At 45.3% G+C, this 24057-nt stretch overlaps 2 protein-coding genes across 3 annotated transcripts in view; one reads left to right on the plus strand and one right to left on the minus strand.

The window, feature by feature from the left end:
- WDR62 (WD repeat domain 62) overlaps positions 1 to 18063 on the minus strand; it is a 49363-nt gene extending 31300 nt beyond the window's left edge. For both annotated transcript variants that reach the window (XM_008575656.1, XM_008575655.1), the window contains exons 1-9: positions 17799 to 18063; positions 13963 to 14054; positions 12953 to 13015; positions 8639 to 8696; positions 8238 to 8408; positions 7234 to 7371; positions 6658 to 6840; positions 5220 to 5380; positions 3245 to 3434 (exon numbers count right to left, since the gene is read on the minus strand). In XM_008575656.1, the coding sequence (XP_008573878.1) occupies positions 3245 to 3434; positions 5220 to 5380; positions 6658 to 6840; positions 7234 to 7371; positions 8238 to 8408; positions 8639 to 8696; positions 12953 to 13015; positions 13963 to 14054; positions 17799 to 17975 (1233 nt within the window). In that variant the 5' untranslated portion in view covers positions 17976 to 18063. The remainder of the gene's footprint in view (positions 1 to 3244; positions 3435 to 5219; positions 5381 to 6657; positions 6841 to 7233; positions 7372 to 8237; positions 8409 to 8638; positions 8697 to 12952; positions 13016 to 13962; positions 14055 to 17798) is intronic.
- A 593-nt stretch (positions 18064 to 18656) lies between these two features.
- THAP8 (THAP domain containing 8) overlaps positions 18657 to 24057 on the plus strand; it is an 11500-nt gene continuing 6099 nt past the window's right edge. The window contains exon 1 of the mRNA XM_008575658.1: positions 18657 to 18786. Within this exon, the coding sequence (XP_008573880.1) occupies positions 18704 to 18786 (83 nt within the window). The 5' untranslated portion in view covers positions 18657 to 18703. The remainder of the gene's footprint in view (positions 18787 to 24057) is intronic.

Raw genomic sequence — 24057 nt, forward strand, 5'->3', positions numbered from 1 at the left:
CACATACAGACCGGTTCCCGCTCACTGGCTGAGCGAGGCGTGGGGGCGACGCCGAGGGTTGCGATCCCGTTGCCGGTCCCGGTCCGGTACGGGGGTGACACTGAGGGTTGCGATCCGTTGCTGGACACGGAAAAAGACAAAAAAAAAAAAAAAAACTCAATAGCAAAAAGGGGGCCAGCCCATGGCTCACTTGGGAGAGTTTGGTGCTGATAATACCAAGGCCAAGGGTTCAGATCCCCTTACCGGTCATCTTTTAAAAAAAGGAAAAAAACCAAACTCAATACCAAAAAGACAAACAATCCAAGTAAAAAATGGGCAAAGGACTTTAATAGGAATGTCTCCAAAGAGGATATACAAATGACCAATAAGCACATGAAAAGATGCTCAACATCATTAGTCATCAGAGAAATGCAAATCAAAATTATGAGGAGATACCACTTCACAAACCTAAAATGACTAAAATTTAAAGAAAAAAAAGAAAATAAATACTGTTGGCAAAGTTGTGGAGAAATTGGAACCTGCATTTGTTGCTGGTGTGAATGTAAAATGGTGTAGCTGCTGTGGAAATTTGGTGGTTCTTCAAAAAGTTAAAAACAGAATTATCATATGACCCAGCAATTCCATTCCTAGGTCTATACCCCAAAAAACTGAAAATAGATGTTCAAACAAAAGTTGTGTACACATATTCATAAGAGCGGTATTCACAATGGCCAAAAGGTAGAAACAACCCAAATGTCCATTGACTGATGAACAGATAACAAATGTGATATATCCATACAATGGAATGTTATTCAGCCATAAAAAAGGAATGAAATACTGACACATGCAACAATATGGATGAACCTTGAAATCATTATGCTACATGGAAGCCAGACACAGAAGTCCACATATTCAAGGATTTCATGTATATAAAATGTTCAGAACAGGCAAATCCATAGAGACAGAAAGCAGATTAGTTGTCACCATATATATGTATATCCCACCCCAAAATATATGGGGGTCAAAAGGGAGAGAATATACTACATAATGGCTATATGTTCAGATCATGTAGATGTAACTACTTAAAAACAAAAGAGAGTCTAAAGAATTTATGCAAGAAAATTGTTTTAACTGTTTTCAAAATTGAATAATTGTCGTTCTTAGACTGTTGTGTGTGTAATATGGGAAAAAGCAAACGAGTCACTGAGGATATTCTAATTCTACCATCCCCTGTGTCCTTGACAACTAGGATTCTAGAAGGATCAATACAATAACCATGAGCATCCTTAACACTCAGATTATGATTTTTTTGTTTGTTTGTTTTGATGGCTAGCTGGAACCTGGATCTGAACCCTCAGATTGTGATTTTGAAATACCAATTCATATTGAAAATTAACAGGGCTTTTCCAAGAAATGGTTGATTCCAGGTCTGAGACAGGAAACGTACAAGATAAGGCTAGAACATCTTGGCATACCAGACAGCAACAAGATAACTATCAAAGTCTACTAGGGTAATGTACAGAGGACTCAGGAGCCAGTGTTCCTACTAGTGAGGTTCCTACTAGTGAGGTTCCTACTAGGCAAAGATGGAACAAGTTGAGCTCCAGTAATGTAAAAAATTGCAATGGATTAAAACATATCCAATATAATATATGAGTTTATACTTATATTAAATAAAACAACTAGTTATCTTTAGAAGATAAGGAACCAATTAATTATCTTGAAAACTGGGAAATAAAGAGAAAGAATCAAGCATTCACCCTGCCTTTTCTTTATGAAGTATACCACTGGGTGACCACATGGTAGATGAGGGGAAATGTCTCTTCATATAAGTGGTCCAACTAATAAAAAGAAATGATAAAATCAGAATATCACCATATTGCAACTCCAGATGAATAAATGAATCTAGGCATTGAGCATAATAGCTAGTAACAAGAATTTTGTGTGGTTTTCTTGATCTGTTTTATTTTTAGAAATATGAAGAGTAGAGAGAGATAGGACATTAGAGTTATAGAAGAGAGAGAAGAGGGTAGAGTAACTCTTAAATTGGTACTGGATGAGAATTTTCCAAAACTGAAGAAAAGAACTGAAAGAAGAGATAATAAACTGATAACAGTGGATGAGGGTGAGAGGGAGCAGAACTGGGGGTTGGGGTCATGATTAACATAGACTTTAGCCTTATCTATAATCTTTCACCTTTTTTTCTAAATTTTAAAAAATTTCACATACATTTCATGTATTAATTTTAAAAGTTACTAAAAACATTCTTGTTAAGTGAAAAAGTGCTGTCAACAAAAACGTCAGATCCATGAAGGCAGATGGATTCAAGCAGAGTCAAGGGTTGAATAATGCCTATTGAAAAGAATAATGCTCTTTCTCACAATCATGAATTGGGCCATTCAAAACATAATTTCTCTAGGACAAACAATCCCAGTAGTAAGAAATTTTCTGCAAAAAAAAATTAATAATAAGTGAATACAATTCCTCTCTACCGGTTGTCATATATGCAAGCAGTATTTAGAACAGCTTTAGAGAAAACAAAAACAAAAACAAAAACCACCCACAAATTCATTCTCATAAAAATTTCAATATTTTAAGCTTTCCATAGCAAGCTCTCTGAGGGAAACGTTCTACAACTGCAGGACCTTTGCTCTTGCTGCTCTCCCTAATCGTCACATACCCCTCTCCCTCACTTCCTGCAGGTCTTTGCTTAAATGTCATGACTTCAGAGACGTCTTCCCTGACCACATTCCTCTCTAGAATAATACCTTGGTCTCCTTTTCCCCTACTATCCTCCATTTTTCTTCAGAGAGATATTGCTACTTGGCATGTTATATACTGATTTTGTTTCCAGGTTTACTCTCCCACCCAAACATGAGCTTCATAAGGGCAGGACTTTTTGTCTACTTCCTTCTCAGCTATGTCCCCAGTACCTAGAACAGGGCCTGGCACATAGTAGGGGTCAATGAGTATCTTTTTTTTTTTTTTAAAGATGACTGGTAAGGGGATCTTAACCCTTGAGCTGGTGTTGTCAGCACCACGCTCTCCAAGTGAGCTGACCGGCCATCCCTATATAGGGAATCCAAATCCTTGGCCTTGTTGTTATCAGCACCACACTCTCCCAAGTGAGCCACGGGCCGGCCCTTCAATGAGTATCTTTTGAAGGAATGGCTGAATGGGTTCCTCAAACTCTTTAGAAGCTTATTCCAGCTGAACCCCCAAATGGGAGCTAAGCAGGGATGGTAAGAGGCAGAGAGGGGCTCACCTCCACATTCCAGACGTAGGAGCTGTGGAAGAGCTCCGACCACAGCTTGCCCACTTTGTTGATGTCCTTGACATCCCAGATGTAGATGCTGTGGTCCTTATACACGCAGGACAGCCACTGGTGGACGGGGTCGAAGGTCAGTGCCACTGTATCTGGGTAGACTGCTTCTGCCTTCCTGCAGAAGAGGAAGCTAACAAGGCCACAAGAGTCATGAATCTCCATCAATGTCACTGTCAGTAGTGACAGCCACCTCTGATGATACTGGATCTGCCTCTTGCCTGGCAATGTCATTTATCATGGTATTTGTGGCCATCCATCTCTCCTACTCCAACTCTACTTCTCCCTCTTCCTTTGCTTTGCCTCTAATACACAGGCTGAAAATGGGAAGCTTCTGCCTGACTCCTGAGAGCATTTGAGTTTTCGACTCCCATTAACATTTTCCTCCTATCATTCCATCCAACCCAAGCTCTCATCCTCTCTCTGAGCATGAAAGGATAATGGGCATGTACTTCAGGCCTTCTCTCTCGTTGGCCTCACCTACACATGATCAAAAAACCCCTGTGTAAGGGGGCTGGGGAGCTGTCTCCTGGCCTGGGACCTCCCTACAAAGGCTATAGTTTACTTACTGTGTGCCAGACCGAGAGTTTTAGCTGCACTGAAGTCTCACAACCATCATCTCATGTGTAAATAGGTACTGTATTTTACAGATGAGGAAACTGAAGCACAGGGAGGTGCTGTGACCTGCCCAAGGCCACACAGCACACAACAGAAGGTGGTAGAGCTGGAAAGCCTGACTACCGCTATACACCACCATCTGTGGGTTGCTCATCCACCTTTTTTCCTTAGCCATATGCAGTCGCCCCCTCCAGGCTCTGTATTGGAAAAAGAATCCAGGAGCTAGTGTCTAGCAATCTACAAAGAGGCAGCCGCTAGCACCCAGCAACCCTGGCTAGGTAGCACTATCCCCCACCCACCCCTTGCAACTCCATAAAACATACTAACAACAAAGGGGAAAATAAGCCATAGCTAGGCCCTTCCATGCAATCTTGACACAGCAGCCAAGGGATCTAATAGGCAAGGCCTGGACTTATAATTCCAACTCCTGAAACCCTCAGTGGCTGCCCCATCAACCTTAGAATAGACTGCAAGGAACTCAACTGGCCTCTATCAATGCTCAGACCTTACCTCCTGCCATCTTCCCCCAGCACTCTGGGCTCTGGTTACACAGCTTCTAACTATTCCTGCAACATGCCAAGCCCAGTGTGGTGTTGTTCTCTTAAAGCCTTTACACTTGTTGTTGGAACCTAGCTCTCTACACAGCTGGCTCCCTCTCACCAGATACCCAATCAACATAGTCCATACCCAGGCATTCTCCTTCCCAAGTCCTTGCTTTATTTCACCAAAGCCTTTGTGACTATCTGTACTTGTTTTTTGTTTGACAGCTGGCTGGTACAGGGATTGAACCCTCAACCTTGGTGTTATCAGCTCTAACCAACTGAGCTAATTGGCCAGCCCTATCTGTACTTGTTTATCATCAAGCTCCCTCTCTAGACTGTAGACATCATGGTGGCAGAGATTTTACTACCTCGTTATACCTGTGTATCCTGCTTTCAACCCAGAGCTGGCACTTACTTCTGCTTAAGAAATGTTAGCCATATGGATGAAAACATTCATGTTATTCATGCCTGCTCCAAGTTTTTCTTCTTCACAGCATTTACTACTATCTAAAATGATTTTATTTATTCCTTTGTTTGCTCACTGACTGTTTCTTGCCCCACAAGCTTCACTTCTCACTCTGAAGCTTGCCTCAGGAAGGCAGGAACTTTCCTGCTGTGTTCACTGCTGTAATGCTCAGGGCCAAGTAATCACTAGTATTTGTAGGAAGGACAGATAGGTAGACAGATCTAGAAGCATGGATGGATGCCAGAGGATACACTCTGGGTGGCCCTTTCCCCCTACCCCCTCCAAACAGTACCTGGGCTCCAGCCCCTGTGCCACATCTATCCCAAGGTAGTGTGGCTTGGGCAGGTTGGCGAGGTAGTGCAGGCTATGGGCCTGGAAGATGCGGACTATCCCGTCTGTGCAGCCGCAAAAGATGAGTTCTTGGCTGACACAGAGGCAGGAAGACAGGGAGACCTGTGGGGGCAAAGGGGACCCAAGTGGATTTGGTGCTTCATGTGGCCTGGCCCAGGGACATGGGAACTGACAGAGCAGCCTTGGGCCTCCAGAGAAGACTTAATAGTTCGCTGGGTCTAAGATGTCCATTTTAGCACATTTTTAGATTTCTGTAACCAGGATATAGCATACGTAGTATTCCATACGATTGAAGGAAATGTGCCAGCGAGCAGAGAGAGAAGCACAAGTGGGACAGAGTTGTCATTGCTGTCTACAGAGGAACTTAGCTATTTGTGGAAAATATCTGTTCAGCAGATCACAACTTCAGATGCGTCACTTGCAGTAACAGGTTTGAATTTTAGGCTTAAATTTTATTCTCTATTGCTTAAAAACAACTTTATACAGATTATACTCCAAAGTGGCATAGAAAAAAGTTACAGTATAGGAAGGACTGTCAATACTATCAGGATGCAGACAGAAAGGGCAGGAAGTGACACATCTCTAGACACAGATTAAAGGAATTTTTCCAAATCTACAGGGACTTAATTCATAAGACATTTAATGCTCAGGCACTAAACATCTATCAGTCAAAAGCTTTTGACTTGCTTAAAGCTGCTTGAGTTCTAGCAAAAGGATTAAAACAAAAAACAAAATGATGTTTAGCCAACTAGGAAAGACAGATAAAACTTGGAATTCGTCCACGTGCCATTAACCCGAAAGGTGATCTCTGGAGATAAGTCACAAGAGCAGGCTAGGAAAAGGACTGAAAACCACGACATTGCTGTCAACAGCCACATGGGCAATCAGTCTCAGAATGGGAAGACAGCTTGGACTCAAACCTTCAGATACTGAAGAAAAGAAGTTCTGCAATTTATTGATACATCATCCTTTAGTTTAAAAGGTTATGTACTTTGTGCAGTCTTTTTTGACTGAAAAATTAAGTCAATGGTACCTTAAATTAAAAAAAAATTCAGTCTTCCGACCTGCTCAATTAAGAAGAGAAATGTGAACTGGATCAAATAGTGATGGAAAACAATTGTAACCTTGATCCCATTTCAGGGTACCAGGCACTGTGCTAAGTGCCTTATATACATTATATTATGTGACTTCCTTATCAATTCTTTAAGGGAGGAAGCAGTATTCCCATTCTGCAGATGAGGAAATTGAGGCTCAGAGGGGGAGTCACTCACCCAGCGTCACACAAGTAGAACCTGTGTGGTCAACCATTGGCAAGGATACTGCTGAGCACCCCTGGAGACACTTATCATGGGAAAAGAGCAGAGAGGGAGGGTGGGTACCTTCAGGTTGATCCATTTCTCCAGCACTCTCTTCTCGTTGAACTGGCAGAGGAGGCCCGAGTAGGACACACAGAAGGTATTGCCTGCCACCCGGCCCCGGCCACAGGCCACACCACAGAAGACGTTGTTATGTAGCTCGCCCAGGATGCCTGAGCGCCCCACGAGGGGCACTGTGCCCGTCACCTGGAGACATAGTAGGACATAGTGAAACACTGTCAACATAGCTTAGCCCCCAACATGGCCATGATGAGCCCCTCACGACCAGAGGATATGACACTGCTTAACAGGAGAATTCTAAGTAATTCCTTCAAGTGGAGGAAAAGGAAAGGAAAAACAGAACACACACTTCTGAGCTGAAGTCCAAGAATGAGGTCTGGCCCCAGGGTTGGGGCGGCCCCAGCAAAGCCTGTCAGTCAGCACCTGTAGACCAGGCCCTGAAGCAAAAGCTGGACCCATGAAAGACCAGACAACCTGTAAGACCACTGCCCCCAAATCTCAAGTAGAAACAAGAGCCGGTGGTGCTGCTGATGGTAACTCCCCCAGGGCTTGGCTGAGGTGGCAAGGAAAGAAACTCACCTTTGCTCCAGTGGAAACTTCCAAGAACCAGAACCTCACATGCCGGTTTCCAACGGTAACAAAATAGCTGCTGTCCTCTGAGAAGGAGAGGGCAATGACCCTGCATGATACCTTGTTGGAGGCCACCACGATGTCTTTCTAGAAGAATCAGTGCAGAGAAACTCATGACAGCACCCATCCCATCAGACTATTTGTGTCTTTGCCCTGAGTCCTGGGTCTCCCTGCTTACTCCTATTCCAAGTCCGTTTCCCTTGGACCCTCCAGTGAGCTGCTTTATGGGGAAGCCTACGTGTAACTCTTATTGTTCCTATTCTACAGAGGAGACTGAGGCTTGGAAAGGTCCTCATGTGAAAGTTCCAGAGCTCTCCCTAAAGGTCCAGGCTCTGCAGCCCACACACAGTGCTGGGAATAGTCACAGTTGAGAGGGAGGGATGACACAGCATATGGCTGCCACGGACAGGGCTCTTGCTCTGGGTCCCACCCTGAGCCCTTCTGGGATAACCCAGGAGTCCCTTCAATATCCTGATGAGGGAGGTATTTCTCCCCCATCCTGCCAGGCTGGGGGAAACGGGGGAAGTCACATGCTCAAGGTCACATAGTAGGTTATAGGCAGAGCGAGAACTTGGTACCCACGTCTGCTGACTCTGAGTCTTCTCCCAACTGTTCCAAAGTTCAGCCTTCCAGTGAATATCAACTCACTGAAGTCTCACAAATCAATGAGGTAGATACACTACTATATCCATTTTACAGATGAGGAAACAGACTCACAGAGAAGTTAAGTCACTTGTCCAAAGTAACAGCTGGGCAATATAAAAATAATTATAATTCCACTAGCTGAGAGCTTGTCATGTGCTCTACAATAAGGGATCAGCATGTAGTAGGTGCTTAATAAACATTTGCTGGATGAATGAGCACTTTACCAAGTTATCTCATTTAGTTCTCCCAATGCCTAAGACTGAGGACTCTCTGGCAACTGCCCATATGCCCGCTTGGCCAGCTCTCACCTTCCAGTCCCAGACGTTGAGTACCATGTCATGCTGGTAGCCCATGGACACGATGTGCTTCATATTGGGTGAGAAGGCCACACAGGCCACACCATACTTGTGACCCAGCATCTCCGCCACCTGACTTTTCTCCTCCACGTCCCAGATGCGCACGGCAGGCCTGTGCCCGTTCTGGGGAAAGTGGGGCCATTACTGCTGCTGGGCTGTGTACCAGGTAGGGCTAGAGGGGCTATCAGGGCTGAAGCTGGCATTGCCACAGGGTGTGCCCAAAAGCCACCTCCCCCACCTGCCACAGGGTTTTTCTGGCCCAGGAAGAAGCTATTCCAGGGACTCCCGGGCCTGCTGGGAGAAGGAATGACTCCAAAACCCTTCCCACCTGCTCAATCACGATTGTGACTCACCTCCCCTGTCACTATGTACTTCCCATCAGGGGAGAAGGCCAGAGCACTCAGAGACTTCCTGGGAACAAGGAAAGGAGTTGACCACTGGTTCCACTGAGGGTATGCAGCGAGACACCAGTCAGGCTGCACTCACAGCACTCTGCCCACTCCTGGCTCCCAAGCCTCAGAGCAGGCCAGGAGAGGGGAGTTCAAACAGCTCCCAAGGAGCCAGTGCTGCCTGTGTGTCCAGCATAGCACACAGGGAAATGGTGGTAACAGCAAAGTCCCCTTCTTCCTTAAAATGCCAAACCCAAATGAGGTGGATGCTATATAGGGACCCTGTTTTCTTCTCTCTCTGCAGGGGTGGGGCTCCCTAAGTCCCCACCTACCCTGTAACCCTGAGAAATTCAGATGCAGGAAATGGTACAGACCTGGCCTAATTAAAGGGGTGGTGCTGATGGGAGGACACTGGTAGACTTCACACCAAGACAGACTGCAGTGTGTGCTCCAATGCTAAACATTCTGTGTTCTGAAAAACCCATAAACAACCAAAATATTTCTGATACTCCTAACTAAACTGCACAAGGACAATGACCAGATTAGTTTATATGTTTTTTGGCAGCAAGATTCACTGTTCCCAGATTGTATCTTTTTTTTTTCTCTCTCTCTTCTCTTTTAAACCTGTTTTCACCTTTGTTCCCTAACAGTCTAGTAATTGTCTTCCTCACATTAATTAATAAATTGGCATGCAGATAACTAAGTAAATGCCTGTAAGTGAGTCTTTGGCAACTTCACAGAACATTTATCATTATCAAGACACCCCTCTGGTAGCTTCCCATCACTCCTCACAGCAGCAGACAGGGTGAGCTGCCTATCCAATATCCACTTGCCCCTCCTTCCTCACTGACATAAACCCAATTTTAATTGCGATGGCAATGCACCTGGCCACAGTTCATTTCCTGACCTCTCTTACAGCTACACAGGTATAGCCATATGACTTAGTCTGGCCAATGAGAGGTAAACTGATGTGCTGGATGGGACTTCCAGAAAGGCTCCTCAAAGGGAGTCTTTGCCATCTGCCCTGATCCCCACCTGTTCCCTTCCTGAAACAGGACATGACAGCCAGAACTCCATCTTGGGACATGAGGTGACCTCAAGAACAGAAGCCTCACAATAAGTATAGTAGAATAGAAAGACAGAAGGAGTGGGGTCCCTGATATTCACAAACACCAGCTCCCTGGCTGCCCACTTCCAGACTTCTTATGGAAAGGAAGAGCATGCCCTTGTGTTTTAAGCCAATCTTGCTGTGGGGTTTCTGCTGTCTGTAGCTACCACTACCCTGTTGCATGCTCGGACCCTGTGCCTGGCCCCCTGGCAAATAATGAATGGGCATCACTGCACTGATTCCTTGTGCATTATCCGTGGACTCAGGACTCTCATTAGCCATTTTGCAAATGAGGAGACCTAAACACAGGGAAGCCCCCTGCCCAAGCTTGCCTAACCAGACAGAGCAGAGCCCTGACCTCCAGGCCAGTAGTTCTCAGTCTTGGCTGAACATCAGAATTCCCTGGGGAGCTTTTGAAAAATGTCAAAGCCATGCTAAGACCAATTGAGTGAAAGTTTGGGGAGGAACAGGATAATATTTGCACAGTCTTAGAGAGGATCCCCCCAAGATACTCGCTAAATCACAAAGGGTAAAAGAGAGGTAGAAGCTTCGCAGTGGAGAAGTCTGACAGCCACCACCTTAACCAAGTGCTCCGAGTGAACACCACAGTCATAGGAGACCTCCTGATACGACACACAGAGAAGAGCACAGCATTTCTTCTGAGGTATTCCTGCCAAAGATGTAGAACCTGAATCTATGCATGAGGAAACATTAGACAAGCCCAAATGTTTGGAAATACCTGGCCTGTAGTCCTCAAAAGTATCAAGGCCATGAAAGTCAAGAAAAGAAAGAGGAGCTGCTTCAGCCTGAAGGAGACTGAAGGGACGACTAAACGTAATGTGTTACGCTGGACAAAATCCTTTGGCTATAAAGGACATTCTTGGAACAAATGGTGAAACTTGAATGGAGTCATCTGAGGAGCAGAAGGTAGTGATGTACCAATTTAATTTCCTGATTTTGCTGGATATGTTGCAGTTTTGAAGAATTATGTGATAATTTTTTCCACAGGAAATACACATTAAACTATTTAGATATATAGGGGCATCATGTCTGCAACCTACTCTAATTCTTCAGAAAAAAATTAATATGTATATAGATGATGATAAAGAGAATGATAAAGCAAATTTGGTAAAGTATGAACATTTGGGAAATATGGGTGAAAGGTACATAGGTGATCTTTGTATTATTCTTGGAAGTCTGTAATTATTTCAATATAAAAAGTTTAAAAATTGCCAATGCCCAGGTCTCACCCCAAACCAACTGATTCTGCCTTCTCTGGGGTGAGGCCCAGAGATCAGGTGACTCTGATATGCAGTAAGGATGAAAACCCCCACCCTGGCCACGCCACCTCCTAAGACATACCCACTGGTAACTAGGTGAACACCTCCATGCCATCCACTTCAGATCGGGGTCACCTACTATACTGCCTACAGGATGAGGGAGGTAACATGGATGAGAAGAACTGGCTAAGAGAGGTCTTACAAACGCCACTAAGCTCCAGCCAATCACCAGCACAGGGGAATGTGGGCCCCAGAGGCCAGAATTCCTCACTTTTCCAAAATGAGACAGACATCTGTATTTTTGCACAAAAAACCTTTAAATGTTGTCAACTAATTCCAATCTTTAAAACATACCGTGGGACTGGCCTGTTAGCTCAATTGGTTAGAGTGTGATGTTATAACACTAAAGTCAAGGGTTTGGATCCCTGCACTGGCCGGCCCCCCAAAAAATAAAAATTCAGACAAAGAGTTAGGCAAGTCCGTGGGCCTCTGGTTTGCTACTGTTTATTGTTGCCTTAAGGATGCTCTCACAATTGGAGGCAGCTATTTTACTTCCAGAGGAGGCCAAGGCTTAGAAAGAAGTATCTCACCTGAGATCACACACTGAACAAACACCTGAGCCAGGACTAGACCCCAACTCTGCCCTCACCATCAGCCACAGAACCCTCAGTTAGGAGCTAAGGGTCCAAGAAGCCACTTTCAAGAGAGAGTCCATATCTGCCATATAACAGAAACCTGTCATAGCTTAAGGACCATATCTTAGAGACCATAAGGAAAGGAGAAAACCCATATCTTATCCATCCACCTGGAAAACTGGGCAAAAGGAGCTGAGCTTGCACTATGCCAAGGAGTGACGTGGGGTGCCTCCCAAAGGTCCTAAACCTGTTGGGACAATATCCCCAGAATGACACTGTGATTAGTCAGCCTCAAGGCAGAGAGTAAAATCCCAGGCCCAAAGGGCCTTTCCTAATAAACCTGCAGCTGGAGGGATCTTTCTAAAACCCAAATCACATTCATTCATTCATTCATGAAAACAGCAAGTGCCATCAATGCGTCAGGCACTGTTGTAAGTGCCAGAGACACAGAAACGAACTAAGAGAAAGTCCCTGCCCTCAGAGACCTCACATCGTGGAAGGGAGACAAACAGTGAATATCATCAATGAGGGAATTAGACAGCATACCAGAAAAGGAGTACATTTTGTGGAGAAAAGTAAAGCAGGAAAGGGAGATAGAGTGATCTGGAAGGCTGGCGTGTGGAAAGTATACCCCTGGCCTGTAAGCGCTGTCCAGCAACTTCTCTTTGCACTCAGTATGATCTCCAAGGCTCATGAGGCTCATGTGATGTGCTTCCGCCTGTTTCGGCTTCCTCGCCCTCTCACCTGCTTCCCTATTTCCAGCACTCGAATGCTCGGCTGCTCCTAAAACCTCTGCAAGGCCTTTGCCCTTGCTGTTCCCCCTGCCTGGTGTGCTCTCCCCATACCTTCACATAGGCCACTCTCTCACTTTCTTCAGGTCTCAGACTTGGGGAGTCCTCTGACATGAATTTTCCCCTATTCTCTGCCCATAAACCTGCTCTAATATATCACTGTCATTTCCTTCATAGAACTGAACATGATCAGCAAATAATTTGCTGACTGGTTCACAGTCTGTCTCCCGCACTGGGCTGCCAGCTCTAGAGGGCAGAGATTCTCATCTCTTTTGTTCACTGCTGTGTCCTCAGCACCTGGAACAGAACCTAGCGCCGAGCAGACACTTGGTGAATGTTGCTGAACCAATGTGTGAGTGAATGAGTGAGTCACCTACCCCTGAACACCTCCAGGCTACGTGGAGAAGGGGTGATGTGTCAAGATCCTGGTCCCACCCCTACCCCATGCCCAGGCCCCAGCCTACCTTGCGGTATTAAAGATGTGTTGCTGCTTGTTGTCCTTGGGGTTCAAAATCACCACCACACAGCTGGAGAGAAAAAGGAAAATGTGCCTAAACTGGAGAAAGCCCTGGGATCCAGGGATGATTCATTTCCCAAAAGAAAAGCCTACACATAAGCAAGGCTCCCTCTGAACAGAAGATTCTCTGGACTCTTCCACCTCCAGGTGTTTATGCTGAGAATTCTAGAGCACTTAATATTATTAATATACTCTTAAACAGAAAGCAACACTTCCTCCATGGTAACTATTCTGTCAGGTCCTAGGCTAATAAGGACCTTATGTGCATAATCACTTTAAATCCTCACACAGCTGGGTGAGGTCAGGATTTGTTATGCCCATTTTATGATGAGGAAAGTACAGTCCAGGTTGCCAAGCAGGTCAGGAACAGTGATGTGAATCCATACGTGTCAGATTCAAGAGTCCACTCTTCTTTATCTTGGACTGCCTCCCAAAGATTCAATAACAGACACTGTTCATCAGGAATTACTATGGGTCTGCCCTACCCTGCCTTCCCAGGAGGTCCCTGTGGTGCCTAGAATAGTGCCAGACTAGATCAGTATTTGTGGACTAAACAGCTGCAGAATCTCCTTTAGTCCTCTGTACTTAAGTGGTAGGTATCACTAGTTCTGTTTTACAGAGTCAGAAGCAAAGGGGCAGAGAGGGGCAATATAGAGTAGAGCTGGGACACAAATCCAGGTTACCTGACACCACAGCTTGGGTTTTAACCATCTGTATTTCCCAGAATCACTGCCACCTCCCACCTGCAGTCACAACTGAGGCATTCATAGCACTCCACTACATGCCAGGTACTGTTCTAGACACAGGCCCATGGAATCCTCTCCACAGCCCTCAGAGGTAGGGAGTACTAACCACATTCTACAGACAGGAAAGGTGAAGCCTAAAGAGATTCTCCAATGACTTCAGGTTCCAAATTTCCTAGCAATGATTAAATGCTGAGGCCCACCCATGGCTTACCCTGCCAGGTAGGCCACATGGCCTGTGCCAGGGTCACAGGTTAGGCCACTGCTGTTCTGGGCTGTGATGCCAAGTACCTTCTCGAGTGACACCTGCAAAGAAAAGGACCAAGTCAGAAGCACCCACCCCAGCAGGCCCCACATGGCACAGCCACCTAGGCCACCCTTTCAGTTCTTGTTGCATTCAACACATACTCACTAAGCTTTTGCAGTTATGCTACCTACCAGCAGCAGAACACTTGTTCTTTTCAACATTCCTTTGACAAACACACAGAGCTAGGTGAAGGGCATAGAATGGTGAGGAAGACAGACAAAAATCCCTCACATTCCAGTGGTGATGGGGAAAGAAGACATAGAAAAGGAACAGAATAAGTAAATTGGATGTCAGGTAATGATAGCAGTCATAGAGAAAAAATAAAGCAGATACTGGCCAGCTGCCAAGAGAAAAAAAAAAAGCAGGGAAGGAGACTGGGAGTGCAGGGAAGGGGGAGAATGCCACAGTGAATAGGAGACCTTTGAATAAGTTTTTAAGTACTTTTATATGGAGGAAAGACTTGAATCCCCACAACAACATAAGGAAGAAAGCACTATTATCACCTCTGTTTTACAGATGAGGACACTGACGTCCAAGATCCTACACCTGGGGAGTAGCAAGGTCAGGACACAAACCCAGGGAGTCTGGCTCCAACGCCAGCACTTTAGGCCTTATAGGGGCGACACAGCAGTGAGCAAAAGCAGACACTGTCTGTTCTCTTATCAAATTCACAGTCTAGAGGTTCTAGAGGCTTCAACAAGTAAAGAAACAAGTGAACAATCACATTTGAAATTTATAAAAACTCTCGAAGCGAAGTTAAATGGCCCAGACCCCATTATGGTTGATTAAACAACTTATACAGAGTTTAGATTAAGAGATTTGTGTGGTATTTTCATATTTTGAATAGATTAGTTTCTAATTATTATAGAGTAAACCATTCTCGAGCAAGTCCTTGGCCTCAGAATTGATAGAAAAATAGAATAATAACTAATGTTTATTTATCACGAGTTAGGCACTGTTCAAATATCTATAACTGTATTAACTTATTTAAAGCTCACAATAACCATATGATATAGTCACTGCTATGGGTCAAATGTGTCCCCAAAAGTTCATGTGTTGGAAACTTGATCTCCACTGTAACAGTGTTAAGAGGGTAGAAAATCCAATTATGATATTTCAAAGGTGAGGCCTTTGAGAGGTGATTAGATCTTGAGGATTGTTCCCCTGTGAATGGATTAATCCATTCATGGAATAATGAGTGTCATTGAGTCATGGGTGTGGTTCCAATGGCTTTATAAGGAAAGCAAGTGAGCAGGTTAGCTCTTTTGCTCTTGCCATTCTTGCCATGTGACACCCGGCATTGCTGTAGCATCACCACCAAGAAGGCCCTCACAAGGTATGTTCTCTGAACCTTGGACTTACTAGTCTCCAAAACTGTAAGAAATAAATTTCATTTCTTTATAAAATACCCAGCTTCAGATATTCTATTATAAGCAACAGAAAACAGACTAATACAATCACTATCATTATTATCATCCCCATCTTACAGATGAGGAAACAGAGGCCAGAGGGGTTACCCATTCAAGAAGGAGCAGTGCCAGGATTCTAACACAGACAACCAAACAATGATACTCACGTTGTTTTATCTGTCGATCAGCATTATTAGGAATTAGTATAAATGGTCATTTTTTGTTTTGTTTTTTGGGGTTTTTTTTTGGCAGCTGGCCAGTATAGGGATCGAACTCTGAACTAGGGTGTTATCAGCACCACACTCTAACCAACTGAGTTAACCAGACAGCCCTACTGGTTGTTTCTAAACTAGGTCTTTTTTTTTTTTTTCCTTTTTGTCTTTTTTCGTGACCAGCAACGGGATTGCAACCCTCGGTGTTGCTCCCACGCCTCGCTCAGCCAGTGAGCGGCCGGTCTGTATGTGGGATCCGAACCCTCAGCAGGAGCGCCGCCGCGCTTCGCGAAGAGTTGCTTGATTAATTGGTCTGAGGAGGAGCCATGGTATGGGTCTTATTTTTATCTTCCAGGTGATTTCATGTGCAGACAGGTTGAGAATCATTGCTCTAGTGTAGTAAACTAGGTCTTTTGCAGGCCAGATGTACTCTGTTGCCAAATAAGAAAAGTACGTTAAGCATTACCCAAAATACCCTATAATAATAACAGTATTAGCTAAAACTAATAGAGTATGTGCAATGTACAAGGTGTTGTTCTAATTGCTTAAGATATGTGAGCTCATTTAATCCTCACAAATACCCCATGAATGATTTCTGCACCATTGCTCTCATTTTATAGATGAGAACACTGAGGAACAGAAAAGCTTGTAACTTGCTAGGAAGAACAGAATTAAGGTTTAAGCTCAGGCAGTCTGGGGCCAGAGGCTGTGCATGTAACCACCTTGCTATATTGCCTCTCTGAATTTGCTATTGTTACTCTCCTACATAGTTTAAGAGCTCACAAGGCACTTTCAGAAACATACAAGTTAAGGGCTATGAAGTACAGGGCACTGGGAGATTAAGGTGGATGTCTGCTTTAGACTGGTTCAAGAACGCCTCTCAGGTTACGGATATTCAGGCTAGACTAAAGGGATGGGAAGGACCCAGCCAGGTAGATTGCAGCAAAATGCCCAAGCAGAGGACTCACCAAACATAAAGGGTAGAAGGCAGAAAAGAACTTGGAGCCTCAGGAAAACAGAAAGCAGTCCAGCGTGACTGAACCTTGGTGAGAGGGAGGACATGGGAAGTACATCTAGAGAGGTGGGCAGGGGTCACTTGCCCAGAGTCCTGCAGCCAGGAGTGGGCAGTATAATCAGATTGTAGAAAAAGACAGAACAGGAACAAGACCCACCAGCAGCTACCAGTTATCTGCACTCTGTCTATGCCAAGAAGGTCACAGTCACAATTTCATCTCCCTGCAACACCATTGTATGGTTACTGTTACCTCCATCCTATAAAAACAGACTTTGTGCCTAAGGAGTCAGAAAACAATTTAAAAAATTGCTGCTATGTTAATGGAATTCCTTGGACCCACTCTAAAATCATGTCCTTCTGTGTTTCCGTGTCTCAGGATTTAGGGCACTGTTCTGTACGTCTTCCTCCCCAGGCAGCGCTGCTGAGATTTTGCAAATAATTACTCACATCCTCTCCGTAGTTCTTGTTTTTTGGCGTCTGGCGGGTACAGGGATCGAACCCTGTACTTTGGTGTTACCAGCACCATGCTCTAACAATTGAGCTAACTGGCCAGCCCTTCTCCCTAGTCTTGAGTGGCAATATGGACTAAGAATCCCACCTTGGTGAGGGAAAAAGAATGAGAAGGCAGGGGATGAGAGAAGGCGGAGTACACCCGAGGAAGAGTTGGGACAGGTAGTACTCCGAACTGAACCCAGGCAAGGACCTTAAAGACCCAGTGGGGGCGAAGTCAACAAAAATGGAAGGGGCTGGAGAGACGTCTAAAGGCGACTGAGTGGGGCTTAAGGTATACTGAGGAAGGCGGGACCAGGCAGTGACACGTATTAGCAAAATGCATTTCAAGAGCAGGAACCAGGGAGGAACCCTGGGAATGCTCCAATGCTAAGAGTGGATCTGGGAGTGATGGGCAGGACCCAAGAGAGGAGGAGACGGTAAAGTGGGACGAGCCCTGGCTACAAGGGAGGTGCTTAACGGGCGAGGCGGGGCCGGGGCAACCTGAGGAGACAACCCGGGGCTGATAGGCGGGGCCAGAGAGGTGGGGTGAGGATGGGACCAGGAGCGGCCCAGGGAAGCCTGAAACTGGGGTTGGCGGGGCGAGCAGCTCCTCACCCGGTTGTGCACCGTGTCCTCGGGCGCCGCCGTGAGTCGCGTCCGCCGCCGAAGGCAGAGCGCAGGGGCAGGGGGCGGGGAGGACTGACCCCTCCGCGCCGGAACTCCCGCCATGATAGACGGCTGCTTCTCGACTGCATCGTTCCGCGCGTAGCCTCCGGGCCCTAAGGCCGCCATTGTTGCTCCAGAACCGGGCGACCGTTACAACCCTTAACTGTTGCCGCCGCCTCCACGACCCACTGGAATAGCGAACTGCCGCGGGAAAGCCGGCCCCGCTGCCCATTGGACGCGGTGATCCGCCGGTTTGGCCAATCTCAGGGCTGCTGGGTGCTGCTTATGACCAATGGGTGCTAAGAGGCGGGGCGCAGTGTCTGGCAGGGTGGTGCCAGAGCTCTTCTAATTGGTGGTTAATCAAACATCGTGGAGTTTTTCATCTAGTCCGTGCTTTCATCATTCACTGAAACAAAGATTTTAATTTTTACGAGGCAAACACCATAGCCGCCTCGCCGCGTTTTTTGCTGCCATCCAGGGCGCCTAGCCTGACTGGCCCGGATGTAAGCATACGGTGGAGCCAAAAGAAACCGACTGCCAGTCGATTTGGTTGGCGCAGGCTTATAAACATCATTTCTCCACCTGTCCCCCAGTTCGTGGTGAAGGTCTGGGTAGCCTACAGCCGGTCTTGCGCAGACGTACTCGCGTCTCCCATTGGGCACGTGACAACGGCGTAGCGGCGAGAACGCGGAGGGGCTCCTAGTACGCATGCGCCGTCATCTTTCCCGCGGCACGTGACGACACCGGGGGCGTCACGTGAAGCACGCGGAGAGGGCGGGGCGTGGTTCAGCAGCGCCCTGCGAAGGTCAAAGTGCGGCTGCTCACCGGGTAAAACTCAACGGGGCACAACAGCCATGCCCAAGTACTGCAGGGCTCCAAACTGCTCCAACACTGCGGGCCGACTGGGTGCGGACAACCGCCCTGTGAGCTTCTACAAGTGAGCGCAAGCGGGGGGCGGGGCTTGAGGGAGGGGCGGAGCCGTGGCTAATGCAGCGGTCCCGGGCACCTAGTCTAGCTTGTTGAGGTTAGGAAGTACGGTTAGAAAAGTGGAGAGACGGTATTCCTAGCACTAAACACTGCACATGCAAAGGTGTAGGCAGATATGTGAAACAGCAGCGGTAGAAGATTTACTGCAGGTACTGAACGGAGCGAGCGGAAGAAGGGGAGGGATGTATAGGGAAAAGTGAGGTTGATCCAAGTTCTGTAAGAGCTTGCAGATGCCCACTCGCCATCTTCACGAATTTGAGGCATTTCAAACTCAAAACGTAAAACTGAGCTTCCGATCTTGTTTTCCCTCAAGTCTTCCACATCTTGGTTACTTACTCCCTCTTTCCTGTTGCGCAGGCAAAAACCTTAGAGTCATTAGAGTCATTCTTTTCTCTTTCCTCACACGAGAAAGTCAGAATTAGATTGGACTGTAAACAACAGAAACCTGTCTTCCATTCATTTTGCTGAAGTAGAAAAAGCCAGCTGAGGAGTTAACAGGAAAAAATATTTATCTCAGGGACATGTGGCAGATGTAAAGTGGCAGAACTCCCCTTCCTTGACTACTGCTTTCTACTTTCTTACCGAGAAACTTTGTTGCTAAAATCAGGGACTGTCACACATTTTGCTGTTTGAAATTATATCAGTAAGAATGGAACATCTCACTTTTTCCTGGAGGAGTTAAGTCACTTTGACACAAGAAGATTTACAGTCCAGGTGTGGCCTGGATTTATAGTCCAGGTTCAGAACTTCAGATAAGAGGTTTCTGGACACAGTATTCCACATCTGCCTAACCTTTTTTGCTTCCATGGAGACAGGACCCTGGGCCCACTTTGCAATCTGTACATCGTATTGAGTTCTGATTTGCTTTGATTCTTTTCAAACATGGTTTCGTTTACATTTTATCTGAATTTCATCCTTCCCCTAAACCCAAATAATAACTATAGTTTTCTTTGGTGAAACTCCCCGTGCTATCTCTGGTGTGTGGACTCCCTCATTGCCATGGTAAATAAACCTGCGTTGGACTACAGGTTTGTCCCTGATGGTCTTAGTCTAAGTAGGCTAGGACACATTCCTCATCCAGTCAATCAGAAAATCCTGTTGAATTTCCCTTTAGAATCTATCCAGAATTTGATCACTTCTAACCCCTTCCTCTGCCCCACTCTAGTCCTAACCATTTTCACCTCCAGACTGGACTATTTTATTAGCCTCTCCATTGCTCTCCCTGCTCCCGCCCTTCTCCCCTCCCACCCTCAGTCTGTTCTCCACATGCAGCCAGAGGGAGCCTGTAAACACCTGAGTCAGATCAGGACCTGCCTCTGCTCAGATCCCTCCACTGACTCCCACCTCACTATAAAAAAAGGTGAATTTGGAGTAGGCAAAAAGCAGGCTTACAAAGTCCTACAAGAGCTGGTTTTCCAGTACCTGTATGACCTCATTTCCTCCCTGCTGCTCCTTACTCTGTTCCAGTGACACTGGCCTACTTCATGTTCATTTAGCATGCCAGGTACATTGCTTCCCCAGGACCTTTGCCTATGCCATTCTGTCTGCTTGGAAAGTTCTAGCCTTTTATGACCACTACCCTATGCAAAATTGTAACCCTTTCCCAGACACACACATAATTCTCCCTGTCTGCCTCCTGCTTTATTTTTCCCTTTAAATATCACTATCTGGCATATCACATACTTGATGTATTCATTCATTGTCTCCCCCACTAGAATATCAATTCCATGAAGCCAACGAATTTTTTTTTAAGAAACACAGTTGATTGTACATATCTGTGGGGTACAAGAGGTGAATGTCAATATGGTTATATAATATGTATACAATGTATATGGCAATATAGTTATACAATATGTGCAATATGTGATGATCAGATCAACATTAGATGCCAAGGAATTTTGTCTCTTGTGTTTCCTGTTGTGTCCCCAGCTTCTAGAACAGTGCCTTGCAGATAGTGGATGCAAAAAATACTCACTAATATTTGTTGGATGGATTCAATGAAGTATTTCAGATAGGCTCCCCAACAGTTCATCTCCCAGCTATCTTTTAAGGAACCCTGGTGCAGTACAGAAGGAATACAGGGGCATCTTTAAACATAAATCAGTGTGTCCAGACCTGCTTTTTAAAATATATCACTCTGGCACTGTTTATTAATTCAGCAACTCTTTGAATCTCTCCTGGAGAAGCAAGCAAGCCCCTGCTAGACACAGAGCACCTTGACAGATCTTGTTCCTGCTATGACAGAGCTCATGGATAGGTGAGGAGTCAAACATTGAAGAACTGAATACATGACCTGGGAGTCACCTGTGATCCTTTCTTTTGATCAGCACCACTGCCCCCAATCTAGTACGTTAACCCATCCTTTGGCTCTACTCTCAAAACACATCTCCATCCTGCAACATCCTCTACAAAATCCCTAACACCTTGGCAATACAGTTGTGAATGCAAATGGGAAAATCCTAAGTAAACTGTTAGGGGATAAAAAAAAAAAATCACATTCCCAGATTAACTACTTCTCATCACATCCACTGTCACCATGTGGCAGTCCAGGCTTCCATCATCTCCTGTGATAGCCGCTTGCTCCCTTCATCCACTCTTGCTCCCTTACTACAACAACAACAATAATAACTTACTTAGAGAGCACTGACTGTGTGCCAGGCACTGTTCTAAGTGCCTCACATGTGATAACAAGGAAGAGAACAATGACAACTGTACACAGAAGCCATATGACTTTATAAAAACCAGTTCTGCCTTTGTTAACACCCACCAATGGCTGCCAGGCTGTTCCTCACACAGGCTAACCCATTTCCACCTTAGGGCGCACTCCTAAGTCAGTGTGGCAGAAGCCACTTAGCTAAGAGATGAGGAGCAGTTTCCAAAAGAGATTTAGGAGGGGTGTGGATGCCAGGTAGGAAACAAGATGAAACACATTGAGGAAAGTGGCTGCCAGGAAATAAATTGAGAGCCTGCCTGGCAGCCAGAGGGGAACATTCATTAGCTCCGTTTTAGGCCCTTTCAGAAACAAGTGATAGTCATCTATAATGGGGGGCCTATCAGTTAGGAATTGCATCTGGCTGGCAGCAAAAGTCCTGAAATAATAGTGGCTTAAACAAATTATGGTGTCTACAGGAATCAGCATGGTTAAGTTATGCTGCAGTAACAAACTCCCCAAATCTCAGTGGCTTATTACAACAAAGGTTTATTTCTTACTATGCCATTTGCAGGTCATTTGTGGCCTACTCTACTGATCTTAATTGGGGACTCAGGCTGAAAGAGCCATCCCTACTTGGAATATTGCTGGTCTTGAGGGAGGAGGAAAAGAGAAAGTGGAAAGAACCACCCAATGGCTCCTGGTAAATTTTATATTTAGAAGTGGCCCATGTCACTTTCACTCACATTGTTTTGGCCAAAACAAGTATACAGCAAGCCTCACGTCAGTGGAGTGGAGATGTATAATTTCATTGAGGAGAGGTAGCAAATGTTTTGAGCAGTAGTACAATCTACCACGGGGTTTATTTTTCTCTCATGTAAAACAAGTGCAGAGATTGGCAGACCAGCACTGATATGGTTAGAATGCAGTGTTAATAACACCAAGGTTAACGGTTCAGATCCCCATACCAGCCAACTGCCAAAGAAAGAAAAGAACAGGACCACATTAGGGAGAGGTTTCTTATGATATCCACTTTCCTCCCCTGCCCTTTGAACTACTCTGGTTGCATTTGAGCATCCCTTCCTGTTTAAGGTACCAACCCAGATGTCCCACACAACACTAAAGCATTCTTTGGCCAGAACTGTCCCATGGCTCCAACTAGCTGCAAAGGAGCCTGGGAAATATAGTCTTTTAGCAGGACACATTATGGCCTCAAAGTTGGAGTTTTGTTAGTAAGGAAAAAGAAGACAGTTTGAATGGAATAGTCAATTGACTGTCTCTGCCCGGGAGAGGGTGAGGATGGGGCGTGCTGCTGCAGTGGATCTCATGTTTGTGTCCAGAAAGAATGGGGCTGGTGAGAGCATTTGGATCCTAGATAGAGGCTAAAGGGATTGCAGCAGACTCCCTGGCTGTGTGCCCTGGGGTTGTGCTCTTTGGCTGTCACAGCTCTTCTCTGAGTCAGCCCTTTTGTCCTCCTTTACCAGCTGCCCCCTCTTCCTGTCTGCCTTTTGTCTGAGAAGTCCTGCTCTCCCCATCTCTGACCATTCCATCCATCTCCTCCCCACTGGTAGCCTCTTTAACTTCTTAAGTGTCCTTCCCGTCGTTTCGTTTTTCTTTCTTTCTCTTTTCTTACAGGCCAAGATTTCATCATGACACCATGGTTTCTTTATGCAAATACAAGCAAATTTGAATATATGTTCTTATTTCTTTCTCTCTTTACTACAGTCCTAGTTCCTATGGCTGTTGTAACAAACCTGGTAGCTTAAAACAAGAGAAATTATACTCTAACAGTTCTGGAGGCCGGAAGTCCAATTTAGGTTTACGGAGCGAAAAATCAAGGTGTCAGCAGGGCCGTACTCCTTTGGAAGCTTTAAGGGAGAATATGTTCCTTGCCTTTTTTAGTTTCTGGTGGCTGCAGGCATTCCTTGGCTTGTGGCCACCTCTCTACAATCTCTGCCTCCACAGTCACATTGCCTTCTCTTTTGTCTGTGGTAATATCTTTGACTCCCTCTTGTAAGGATACTTGTGATGGCATTAGGGCCAACCCAGATGATCCAGGATATTCTCCCCACCTCAAGATCCTTAACGTAATTACATCTTTTGTCTTATAAAGTAATATTCACAGGGTCCAGGGATTAGAACGTGGATATTTTGGGGGGTCCTTTATTCAGCTAATCACAATTACTAAAAGCTGACATACTACATTTTGAAGCTTGCTTTTTTCACATAATATATGCATGTCAGGTCATAAAGTGCCTCCACATTCTGTTTAATGGTCGCATAGTATTATTTCGTGTGGATGTGCCTGAGTTTATTTACCCTATCTCCTGTATGTGGTATTTTCCCTGACTCTCTAACACATTGTTCTTCCCTTTTTTTTTTAACTGAAACATAATAATTGATATTACATATTTGTGGGTTACAGAGTTGACTATCAGTACTTGTGTACAATATGTGATGATCAAATCAGGATAATTAGCATATTCATCATTACAATATGTAATCATTCTTTGTGTCCATTAACCAAATGCTCTTCCTTTTTTTTTTTTTTTTTTTTTTTTGTCTTTTTTC

The sequence above is a fragment of the Galeopterus variegatus genome, unplaced genomic scaffold (assembly GCF_000696425.1).
Source record: "Galeopterus variegatus unplaced genomic scaffold, G_variegatus-3.0.2 Scaffold1222, whole genome shotgun sequence".
In the NCBI taxonomy this organism is placed as follows: Eukaryota; Metazoa; Chordata; class Mammalia; order Dermoptera; family Cynocephalidae; genus Galeopterus; species Galeopterus variegatus.